General features: G+C 45.2%; 1 protein-coding gene across 1 annotated transcript in view; it reads right to left on the bottom strand.

The window, feature by feature from the left end:
* PNP (purine nucleoside phosphorylase) overlaps nt 1-9,499 on the bottom strand; it is a 19,665-nt gene extending 10,166 nt beyond the window's left edge. Inside the window, exons 1-2 of the mRNA XM_018558200.1 lie at nt 9,487-9,499; nt 6,222-6,309 (exon numbers count right to left, since the gene is read on the bottom strand). Of these exons, the coding sequence (XP_018413702.1) occupies nt 6,222-6,292 (71 nt within the window). The 5' untranslated portion in view covers nt 6,293-6,309; nt 9,487-9,499. The remainder of the gene's footprint in view (nt 1-6,221; nt 6,310-9,486) is intronic.
* Between the last annotated feature and the right edge of the window lie 3,553 nt (nt 9,500-13,052).

Below are 13,052 nucleotides of genomic sequence, written 5' to 3' on the forward strand. Positions count from 1 at the left end.
ATATATATATATATATATAATCACAAACTACAGCTTTAATTTTTCTGCATTGTTTACAAAGTACAATGCTGGGATCTTTGACGTATGTCACTTGTCTCAGCAGTCAGGTGGTGTGCATATGGTTACAGCCCCGTTACCTCAGCTATGGAGTTTCATTCATTAAGTCAAATGAAGGTGACCATGTGACACAGCACATGACACCACGTGGCTTTTTAATAAACAGATCTGCTCTGAGTGCACCTAGCTGTATTGTAACCCCAATCTTTCTATCCTAAGCTGGATGCACTTATACATCTGTCCCCCCTCCAGTGATGCTGTGACACAAGCACAATGATACTATGATTGTGCTATAAGTAGCAGTGTTTACTTGTGTTAATATGTTTGTACAAATAAAACTATGTTAAGAGGTCTGTAAACTAGCAATATGAAAGCCATATATAAAGTATAAGGTGACCCAGCGGTGAAGTGTAAAACCATGAGGCTTCATTCACACAGCAGCACTAAACATAAAAAACAATGCACTTTATTGTGACTTTTGCGGCATGCAAAATAGTGCAAGCGTAATTCTTTGCCGGATATTACTATAGCCGCTAACGCGTGCAATCCGTACAGATGAAAGATTTTAGCATTTGCGTGCGGAAGACAGCGCAGGGAAATGCAAACACTATATATGAATGGAGCCTACCACCAGTTATTATTTGTAGATAACCCGGCTGTATGGAGAGACGTCACACAGATTACAGAAAGGGATTGTACCGTCAATGTTTTACTGTTTACTGCCAGACAAACAAATGAAATGTGATCATTATAAAATGTGCCTGCCAATGTTACATGACAATTCAACAGCAATATTTGGACTGTGACAACTTCACAATGTTAGGGCATTCAAAGCATAGATAAGGAAATCAGAAGTTTCAGTTAGGCTGGGTTCACACCTGGGCGTACGGATTTGCGGTAAAAGAAACGCGCGACAAATGCGCGTTTCCGAGGGCTATCCGGCTGTACCCAATGGATACACGCGACAAATACGACCCAAAGAAGCTCCTGTACTTCTTTGGGTCGTAGGGCGTTTTACAGCGCGTTCCTACGCGCTGTAAAATGCCCAGGTGGGAACCGTGCCCATAGGCAATTATTGGTTTTCACATGTTGAGCGTTTTACAGCACGTAGGAACGCGCTGTATAACGCCCAGGTGTGAACCAGGCCTTAAGCTGTCCATGCACTGTTTGAATTTTGTTTGAGCATTCAAACTTGCCGTCATTGAGTCAACTAATTTCGTTCAAAAGTCCTAAACATTTTGGCCAGACCTGCTACTTGAATGGAATTTCAGATGTAATAAGCAGGTTTCTTTTGCACCTCACACATGAGCACTGCCATATGTACGATTTTACCAAATGAAAATCACACTCACGGTTAGAATTTCATTTGTTCATATAAGAAACAAGAAAAGTGTTCCATCCTGCTCCTTCAATTTTTCCTCATCACTGGGGTTGAAAACAAAAAATTGATTAGACCCCCTTTAATCATTAGAAAATATTATCTAATAAGTTCTAAGGAACATAGAAACTTATTGCCTATGTTCCTCAGCTCCATCTAGTGGCCATATTGTGGTATTCTCCAAATGTTCGTGTTTGCCCCCTACTCGCACCGCATGAACGTCCACAGAGATTCACAGGATGAATGGCTCTGCAAATTGTTTATAAACAGACCCCTTACCCGTCTTGAAAGGACTAGAAAAACAGGAAGAGCTTGATTTGAAAGAAGTGAACTTGGATAATGTGTACACTGTTGTTGTGTCGCAATCTCCTCTGTAAGTTAGTTTTCATTTCACAACCTTGAGAAATAAAAGGCGTGGACGATATGCCAAGGCCTAATACTGAGCATACATCACTGATTAAACTCATCTGTGGTCAATTCACTGGCTCACCGAGTCATTTATGGCCAGTCAATATACCCAAATATAGACCTGAATGAGTAACATGAGGAAGAAGATAATCTATCTTTTAGATAAGATGAAATATAACAGTAATAACAGAGAAGTATTTTTGCAGAATATGAAATCGCCTTTGAAATGGGTAAAAGGTAAATATCCCATTACCCAAACACAACATTAAAAACAATAACATAGCAAAATTTGGAGTGCACATAACAATGACCAAGCAATTTTTGACAGTTTCAAATACTAGAATTGTGGTATTTCTAAAAACATGGGGATCGGTGTTTTTATTGTTAAAAAGTAACCCAACCTAGATACGCTGCCCCCAGTTATCGCCTTCTCCACAACCAGACCCTTCTCTCATCCTATTCCTCTCCTTTTTTTCCTTGTCCCTTCTTTCCTCCTCCTTTACCACCTACTCTCTGGACCTTCTACTGAATGCGTTAATTGCCAGCCTTCCTTTTGGCTCTTCCACTATAGGACTTCATATACACCCCCGGCCTGCTTCTTTTGCATTTTTTGGATCACACATACCTTCTGGTCCAGTGTGTCCAAGGGGTGTTAATAAATGCTATGAGCTTATATATTCTAGCTCTACTATACATTTTTAAACCGTTTTTGTCCTTGTCCTGATGACTAAAGGTGCCCATACACCTTACGACCATCGCAAGACTTTTGTCTTGCGATGGTCGTATGCTTATTGAAAGCTTGTACGATCTGCCCACCTTGGACGGGCAGATCGTACTTGCGATCATCGAAAGCCCGCCCCGCTGAGGGGCGGGCTTCCGATGACCGCAATGCAGAACGGGCAGTGTGCGCGTGCGCACACCGGCCCATTCCGCAGCTATCGGACGAGCAGGCTAGAAACCCGCTGACAGTCGTACGATTCTCGGCGGGTTTTCGAGCATGCTGGTTTGACAAAAGACGTGCGACCGTACAGTAGAAACAGTCGCACGTCTTCGTTCACACTGCTCGATTCTCGTACGATCGCTGGATTTCCCGCGATTCTCGTACGAGAATCGAGCAGTGTATGGGCACCTTAAACTGATCAATATTGGATTCTACCTTTGCACATTTGCATTGTGTATGATCTTTTCTTCCTGTTTTTTTAATTCTTTATATTTCTCAATAAAAATTTATATGAGAAAAAAAAAAGTAATCCAACACCAAAATTATACTTAGAATAAATAGACAGGGACGTTTCAAATACTAGCACTGTGTTATTTATTAAAATATGGGAATTGATTATGATATTGTTTAAACGAATCCAATTATGCTAAGAACCTAAAATAACTTGCCAATAAAAGATTTTTTTTTCTGCAATTTGTTCCAGGTATTAAAAAATGTAAAAGGATAATGTGTAGTAAATCTAGGACTATCTACCCCCAGGAAAAATAATATAAGTTCAGCTTATAGATAAACAAGTACATAACTAAAGCTAGCTCTAGGCACAATCACCTTTGATCCACTGGGATTGCTGGGACAATCTGTACAAATGCACAAGGACATTTACGTGTTTGCTGTTGTGTACACTTCAGGTTGCCTGTTTAATGAAAACACCCTTTTGATGATGCTCTGACTTAGCAGATGGGTGTGTCAGACTGATGTACCTGAGCTCCTCCAAATAAGGAAGTTCCATGGCCACTTCCACCTAATCAGCTGAGGGCTAGGCATTCCTCAACCAGTAGCTGCATGTAAACAAAGGAGTGGGATGCTTGTGCTCGCATCATTTACTTTCTATGACCACATCGCTATATTAGGTGAATGTAACTTACCAAATGCAGACATGTAGCCATATAAGATCAGTGATGTCACTGCACCAAGCTGAAGGTGGGGAATTCCCTGCCTGCAGCTGATTGGGCATCGCAGAAGGAGCTTCCTTCCATGTTCGGGAGCAGCTCATTCCGGGTTTGGAGGAGCTCAGGTTCAGGCTGAGTTTGGTCCAAACCTGGGCTCACCTTTACTGGCCCTCCATACAATCCAGACTTAGGTGGTGGCAGCTCTATTGAGAAGTGTCAGAGTGGTGTATTGCAAAAACTATGGAGGCAAGTTAAATATGCATGATATATGCATGGTATGAATTTACACTGCAGAAGGTTGAGCTGTTGTATTTATAATATGATTTGCACACATGAAGACCTTAGATGTACTTTAACTGCTTGAAGACCAGGTGTTTAGATCCCAAACAGGACGTGTATACACGCCCAGTTACATCCAAGAAGCTCCCGGCAGGCCGTGTATACACAGCGGCTGGCCGGGAGGTAGTTAAAGCAAACCTTCAGTTAAAAATAAGGTTAAAAAAACCCCAGCCCATTAAAAATAAAATAAAACATCAGCTTTTGCTGCAATATTTAACTTCTTTTCAGAGCTCTCCCCTTTGGTACTTACTTTCCACGACTTGATGCCCTCAGCCTGTCATGGAACATCATTGAAACCACTTCTTCTAACAAAACCACCTTTTGCTGCAATATTCACCCTCAACCCAGAGATTTGTCTACCACTAGATGTCCTCTATCTAATTACCAGCGTCATTCAACCTACTTCCTCTGAGCCCAGGTCATCTTGGACCAGCCACAACCTGTGACTGGACAGTAAGTCCCTGTTCACACCTAGGAGTTCTGTGAACATGCTCCAAACATGTGCTTAGTCAGCTCTTTGATGCGCGTTCACAGAAAGCATAAAAAATGTGCAACTCGCTGGCGATACTTTTTAATGGCACCCCAAACATAGCTTGGGAAACGTGCATTTTCGCGCACATTCATGTGCTTTAATCGCGCACAAATGCACAGGAAAAAACACAGGATGCCTGTAGAAGAATCTGCTATATGAGATAATTTCTTGCGTTTGTTGTGCATGCAGCACCCATTGAAATCAATGCATGATGCACATTCCCGGTACGCCTAGGTGTGAAGGAGTGTGTCCCTCAAACATGAATGGTTATGCCCCTAGAACCTCTTGTAACTACCTTAATTTCAGGGTCAACTGACTAAAGGAGAATGGTATAGTCATGAAACCCTTAGGGGCCCGTTCACGCTATCGAGTGTGTTCAGGACATGGTTCACATTGGATCGCATACAAAAACCCTCCCCGCATTCTGGGGTGGGAGGGAGAGTGGCAGTGCCATTCATGTCAATGTACAGTGCTATCGCAAAAAATCATGCCTGCACTAACGCAGGGCATTGCTGTACCCCGTGTCCTGGTGCGGGCGATCACACTGTAGGCGGGAGGCGTGTCTGAGGTACCATCACCATGCCCCCTCCCACAACAGAATGCGGGGAGGTTTTGTGTATGCCCTGAAAAGTGTGAATGGGCCTTCAAGGAGAAGCAGGACAGTGATGAGCTCATCTCTCTGTCACTCTCTATACTCTGCTGAACTTACAAGCTTTTTTATCTTTTTTTCAGGTTCACCCCTTTCAGTGTGTCTATAAAAAGTCACAGCAGTTTTCTTGGAGTAGAACAAGTTTTCTCAGAACACATTTTCAAATTCCTAACCAGTTTAAGGGTTTGTTCACACCAATTGCGTTGCGTTCCAGAGCGGGACCTGCTGGAACGCACCGCAATCGCTCACAAAACTGCCCCCTTCGTTCTGGGGCGGGAGGGGGGCGTGGCGGTGCATTGAAGTAAATGGCACCGCAGCCACGCCCCCCCCCTGCCCGCAGTGTGATAACGCGTGGCAAAACATTGCCTGCGTTCTGTTTCCACTGCAAACGCAAAAAATAGAGCATGCAGCACTGTGGCCGAAACCCACTGGATCGCAATGCGGCCAGCTCAGTTGGTTGTGGGGCGGGAGGGGGTGTGGCGGTGCATTGAAGTGAATGGCCGCAATGCGATCGGCCCGCACAGGAACCTGCGGTCCGGTCAGAAAAAATGCTGCAAGCACATTCACTTCAATGCACCGCCACGCCCCCTCCCGCCCCACAACAAACTGAGCCGGCCGCAATGCATTAAGGGGTCAATTCATAAAGTTTTCACACAAGATTCACTCAGTTCTTACCTGGATTCACCCATTTTTCCAATTGAATCTTGTGTGGAAAAAGTGTGCCTCCTGGGTGAAAGTTGGATAAATCCTATAGTTGAAAACACTCCTAGACCCCTAAGTAACAGCGACAGCTACCCCCTCTTCCCTCACTCTGTATACAGGATATCAGATATGATGCCTCATTATATAGATATATAGATATCTATATAGATATAGATATCTATATAGCTATAGATACATATATCTATATATATATGTCAGGAATGGAGAGCAAACCTGTGAGATGACAGTAGTCATAGCTGACTTACCCAGTACGGGGATCACAGTCTTCTATCCTTCTGACTTCATGCTTTAGGGATCCAGGTGCTGGAGGAGACATGTCTACAAGTCACTGAACTACTAACCCGCCAATCGCTATTACAAGGCGCCTATAGTCGCGTGTTATATATAGTACAAACGCTGTCACAGGACCTGTGCACAAAACTCTGCCCCCTTATGCGACACACGTCAAGGGGTGTACTTTTTGATTGGCTGCACATAACACTCCCCCATTCTGATTCGCCGCGGCTCTTCCGAATGACTCATTAGACATTCCAAGCAGACGACGTCACCGATGCGGGGGAGAAGGATGTGGGGGGTGGTGGGAGTCGGGTGATTCTAGATACGTGACACATCGTGCTTGTGTGACAATAATAAATAACATGTAGCTGGAAGCTGGGACACAGTTTCCGGTTTGTTACTAGTATGTTACACACTATTACAGCACAGCTGAAATGGAAATGATACCGTGTGATCAGAGTACGTGACTCACAACTGCTTCCGGTGGTAGAAGGTTTTCAAGCCTTGTGCCTTGTCCATCACTGGTTGCCAGGAGCTGGGTAGGACGTGCACCATGTGCAGAGAATGGGGTGCACCACCACCTGCCTAAGGCAACAAAAAGGCTAGGGGCACCACAATGACTGTGACAGTTTCTACTACAAGTAAGGGTCACCATACACATTGCAATCTGACCATTCACATTTACTTTAGATTTACCAAAACTATGTAACAGGAGGCCTACCCATCCCTTCAACTTGTATGCAATCAATCAGGCAGGCAATTGTACTATATAGTTGTTGATAAATGTAAAGGAAATTTGACAATCACATTGTAACGTGTATGGTGAGCTTAAAGGAGAACTATGAGTGATTGATTTCCACTCACCTCATAGTTCTAAGCCGACCTGTGACAATGAGACAGTCACAGGTCGGCTCAGTAGATCGGGAGGTGAGGGAACACATACCGGGTTCCCTCACCTCTCGATCGTGACAGGGGGAGGGGCTGGATTCCCCTCTCCCCGCTCCGATCTGCCAGCGCTGACTGGCGGAACGGACGGGGGAGGGGGCGGGTACAGCTGGCTCTGCCTCTAGATAGGCAGAGCCAGCTGTCACTCACGCAGCTGGGCGGATCCCGTCATCTACGTCGGGATCCGCTCCAGGTGCGGCGTCTCAGTATACCGCGAGCTGTATCTCGCGGTATACTGAGCTTAGGGTAACGGGAGGACGCTAGTTTGTGTCCTCCCGTTACCCTAAGGAGAATTATGGGGAAAAACACTGACCCCATAGTTCTCCTTTAAGTGAAAACCGTTGGCAGCCGTGCACTGCAAGCTCACTGTGACCTTCCTTTATTTTCAGCTATAAACCATTATGGACGTTGTGTTCTTTTCTATGACTTTTGGCCATTAAAGTAATCTTTTCCTAGTAAGAAAAAATAAAAGAAGATAAGAGTCAATTGAAAAAATGGAAAATTCTCGGATGAACAGTGATTGTGTCCTGTCAGATGCAGTCACTGTTTGGGTATTCAAACAGCCGAGGGTGACGAGGGTGACGTGGCTGCAGAGGGGATTCCACCATACATACTGCTGAGCTTGGATTGGGAAATTGAGTGATTGTCTCTCATTCAGCCTGCAAGCTGAACAAGAGAAATCTAAACGTGTATGGTTAGCTATACACAGGCATATGGACTCCCCGTGTGACAGAGCTTCTTGGCCCAATGCTGACACACAGATTGACTTACATACTCCTTCTTACCTGGAAGTATTGGGAATCTCCTATAGCTTCCAGCAGTAGTGGGGGCTCCAAGGCAAGGTGGGGGTGCTACTGGGAATGAGGGGGATTAAAGTGAGTCTGTTGCTTTGCCCTGAATGGGCAAAGTATAGATTTGCTGTAAATGATAATTGCAGGTCAGTCTGTGGAACCTGTGCACATAACTGCTTATTTGTCTATGATCAGTTATTATTATTATTATTATTATACAGGATTTATATAGCGCCAACAGTTTGCGCAGCGCTTTACAATATAAGGAAGACATTACAATCACAATACAATTCAAGACAAGATGGTAAGGAGGGCCCTGCCCGTGAGGGCTTACAATCTAAAAGTTGACTTTTAGGCCCCATTCACACACAAATCGGCCGGCACGTACAGCTCCGTGCTGCGTGCGGGGCCGTACCAAGTAGCTGCCGGGAAGGACAGGTGCTGCGTGTGATTAGTACGCAGCCCCCGTCCTACTCTTTGGGGCTACACGACCGTACGCTCACCTCAATTTCAGGTCCGTAGGTGTGCGGGTGAGCGTATTCATACGTCACCGGAATGGATCCTGTATGCGTCCCGGCCAGAAAACCCGCACCCCTACGGACCTGCAATTGAGGTGAGCGTAGGGGGACGTACGGCCGTGTAGCCCCATAGAGAAGGACGGGGGCTGCGTACTAATCACACGCATGCACCTGTCCCTCCCGGCAGCTACTTGGTACGGCCCCGCACGCAGCACGGAGCTGTACGTGCTGGCCAATTTGTGTGTGAATGGGGCCTTAAAGAATAATCTGTGAAAAATAAAAACCTGTCTCAATCTACCTTTTACTGCCAAGGTGGCGAGAGGGAAAGCTTACTAAATTGTGGGTGAGGGGAGAGTCAATACAATCAAAAATAAGTTGAACCATTAGAAATGATATCTACACATCTGTATATTAAATGCAATGTAGTTATGATACAGTGAGTATGTAAGCATTTTTACACTCACATCAGAATTTTAAATGCTAAAATGATCATTCAAAATATGTACTCACTGGAACTATACTTTAGGTATCTTTTAAATGAAAAGATTCAACAACTTTCATGTAAAGAGGCCCTTATTATGCAAGGGAGACACAAAAACAGAAACACTATAGATGAAAAGCAGAAATTAATGCTTTTCCCCTTATAGAATGATACAAAATCCCACTACATATAGTTTAAGAAATATAGGGTAAGGGCAGGGTCCTTTATATCGTATTATTTAATGTTATTTGGTTCACCACATGTTTATTACTTGTTTATAGAGAAAATTCATGTCAAATTTGTAATTTTATAAAATGAGCAGATTCAACATAATACATTTCTGGATTTGAAGTTATGTATCAAGTTGAAAGGAACTAAGAGCACAGAGCAATGAGGACATCCAGAGATGGCGACCGACCAAGATCAGCAGGGTCTGGAGGGCAGATGCCTCACCATTCAGACCATCATCTGGATTTTTTACTTTAGGCAACACAGATACCTTCTTGTCTCCTTGCTTTAATTCCAACATTCCCTGTCTGAGCCAAAGGTATGCTTATAGTACAGCGTTCTTAAAGGAGAACTATGGTGTCAGGGCTTTTCCCCATAGTTCTCCTAAGAGTAACGGAGGACATAAACTAGCGTCCTCCCGTCACCCAAAGCTCAGTATAACGCGAGCGGTAGCGAGCGGTATACTGAGACGCCGCAGCCGAGACGGATCCCGACATTACTGTCTGGATCCACCCAGCTGCGTGAGTGACAGCTGGCTCTGCCTATCGAGAGGCAGAGCCAGCTGTACCCGCCCCCTCCCCTGTCCGTTCCGCCAGTTAGCGCTGCAGGATCGGAGGGGGGGAATCCCTGCAGGGAGCCTCACTTCCCGATCTATTGAGCCGACCTGTGACAGTTTCATTGTCACACGTCGGCTAGAACTATGAGGTGAGTGATTTTCACTTGCCTCATTGTTCTCATTGTTCTCCTTTAACCTTTTCTCAGTCACGGCACCTTTAAAATGTAAAAAAAGTACATGTAAAAAACGGCATGTGGTCCCCTCCCTTCAAATCAATACCAAACCTATCCTTGAATTTTATTGGCATGAATTGGTATGATTTTTAATGGGGAACCCCTGATTTAAAGAAAAAAAAAGCGACATGGAGTTTCCCCCTTCACATGAGAGTGTTCCTCCCTTCCCTTCAGGAGCCACCTTCATATGAGAGACTTTCCCCTTCCCATGTGGAGCCCCCTTCACATGAGAGTGTTCCCCCTTCCCATCAGGAGACCCCTTCATATGAGAGTCTTTCCCTTTCCCATCAGCAGCCCCCTTCACATGAGAGTCTTCCCCCTTCCCATCAGGAGCTACCTTCACATGAGAGTCTTCCCCCTTCTCATCAGGAGCCCCCTTCACATGAGAGTGTTCTCCCTTCCCATCAGGAAACCCCTTCATATGAGAGTCTTTCCCCTTCCCATCAGGAGCCCCCATCACATGAGAGTCTTCCCCCTTCCCATCAGGAGCCCCCTTCACATGAGAGTCTTCCCCCTTCCCATCAGGAGCTCCCTTCACATGAGAATCTTCCCCCTTCCCATCAGGAGCCACCTTCATATGAGAGTCTCTCTCCACATCAGAAGCCCCCTTCACATCAGAGTGCCTCCCTTTAGCAGAAATTTGGCACGACACGCTGGTTGAAAATAGCTGTTATACTACATGCTTTCTTTCCCCCTTTTGTTTATTTCCCTGTATTTCCTAGTTATTACTGCAATATTAATTCACAACAAAGATATATATGCTTACACTAGATAGAATTTCACCATTACAAACAAGCAAAGTTATTTACTTTGTATCCACAACTACAAAGTTGCTAAAAAGGAACTATTTTGCCTAGCTTTTTTTTGTTACATTTAGGATTACTGATGATACAAAAACAAATCTACAGCCTGTACATGTTGTTACTCTCTCTGGTCTCATTACTTTTTTTTCCACTTAGAACACACATCTTGTACTTTATTATCTGTGACATTAACAGGTAAATAAACTACAATCACCCTTGCATCAGTTTTTGTTTTCAAACAGTGAAGGCCATAGCCACTTGCTATCAGACAAAGTTCATGGAGTAGCGGTTGGGAATAGAGTGCAATAAAATGAAAATGCTAGGCGAACTCAGTTTTCTATTAAAGAGTTAAGTGACTGTAAAGCACAAAAAGTTCCAGCTTTAGTTTAATGCAATGTTCAACACTGTAAGAAGGAGGCATGCTCTCTACCTATCAGTGCAAGCTATTTCTCACACCCCCAGTAGAAAGCCAATCAAGACTCGGGAGTTAAAAACCACAAGTACACACCCTCCTCATAACACAAAGCAGTGAAAACCATTACTTCTCTGAACAACTCTCTCTTCTTTATGCATTCTTCCCTTTTACAAGCTTGCTGTGTTAGGAAACTTCCTGATTGGTATTCTGCCTATTTGCACCCCATTGTATCATAGTGTTCCCATTTCCCAAAGACAGAAGAATCTTCTTAGCTATTAAAGTCTTGTTTACCAGGGTTTTCCCGTTCTGAATTTCAATTCCAATCACAAGGGACAGTGTTAACTTGTTCTGATAGTTGCTTAGCCATGCATTGTATTTTTTTAAATAAATGTAGCATGTCCTTTATTACTGTGTTTTTGCTTTTATTCCTCTAAGCACATGATGTAAATGTGTGTAATGGTAATGGCAAGATAAGCACATTGTAAATGCATAGCAAACATTATGATTGGAGCTTAGAAAGTAGGGATGCACCGATACCGATACTAGTATCAGTGCCGATACCGAGTATTTGTACGCGTACTTGCCCAAATGCTCCCGATGCCTATCCCGATATCGGAATTTCTGGTAGCAGGAAGCTGGGCGGTGAGCCATTACACGCTGCCCAGCTTCCTGGCGTGGAGCTGGTTTCTTGGCCAATCAGGAATCTAGGGGGCAGGTAATGACTCGCCACCCATCTTCCTGATTGGCTGGGAAGCTGGCTCCATGCTCCCTCGTCACCAGGGAGCATGGAGCTGGCTTCCTGGCCAATCCGGAAGCCAGGGGGCAGGTAACGACTCACCACCCGGCTTCCTGATTGGCAGGGACATCGGCTCCATGTTCCCTTGTCACTTGGTGATGAGGGATCATGGAGCCAACTTCCTGCCCAATCAGAAAGCTGGGCGGCGTGTAATGACTTGCACACCAGCTTTCTGATTGGTCGGGTAGCTCGCCAAACAGGAAGCCAAGCAGCAAGTCATTACCAGCTCCCCGCCTTCCTGATTGGCCACAAAGCTGGCACCATGTTTCCTCATCACCTGGTGACGAGGGAGCATGGAGATGGCTTCCTGGCTAATCAGGAAGCCGTGCGTAAAGTCATTACATGCTGCCCGGCTTGATTGCCTGGGAAGCTGGCTCCATGCTCCCTTGTCATCATAAAGCGTGGAGCTGGTTTCTTGGCCAATCAGGAATCTAGGGGGCTGGTAGGTAGGTCTTCCTGATTGGCAGGGAAGCCGGCTCCATGCTCCCTTGTCACTTGGTGACGAGGGAGCATGGAGCTGGCTTCTGGCCAATCAGGAAGCCGGGCAGCGTGTAATGACCTGCTGCCCGGCTTCCTGATATCGGAAGTATCGGGCTAGGCATCGGAGGCAAGTCATTAGCCGCCCCCCACCTTCCTGATTGGCCAGAAAGACGGCTCCATGCTTCCCTGTCATCTGGTGACGAGGGAGTATGGGGACGGCTTCCCGGCTAAGTGGGAAGCCGGGCGGCGAGTCATTAGATGCGGCCCAGCTTCACAGCTAATCAGAAAGCCAGGTGGCGAGTCATTACATGCCGCCCGGCTTCCTTAATGGGACTTCTGGTATCGGTATTGGCAAGTATCGTAAAACAAATAACGGTACTTGTTCTCGATACCGAAAAAACCGTATCGGTGCATCCCTATTAGAAAGCAATCCATTTCCCCCTAAATGCACCTAAAAGTACGCTCTACACACACAAACACTTATCCAGTTTAAGGCTATAGGGGTTGATTTACGAAGGACAAATAGGCTGTTCACCATGAACGGGAATTTTCCC

This window comes from Nanorana parkeri, unplaced genomic scaffold (genome assembly GCF_000935625.1).
Source record: "Nanorana parkeri isolate BGI_ZX_2015 unplaced genomic scaffold, ASM93562v1 scaffold325, whole genome shotgun sequence".
NCBI lineage: Eukaryota > Metazoa > Chordata > Amphibia > Anura > Dicroglossidae > Nanorana > Nanorana parkeri.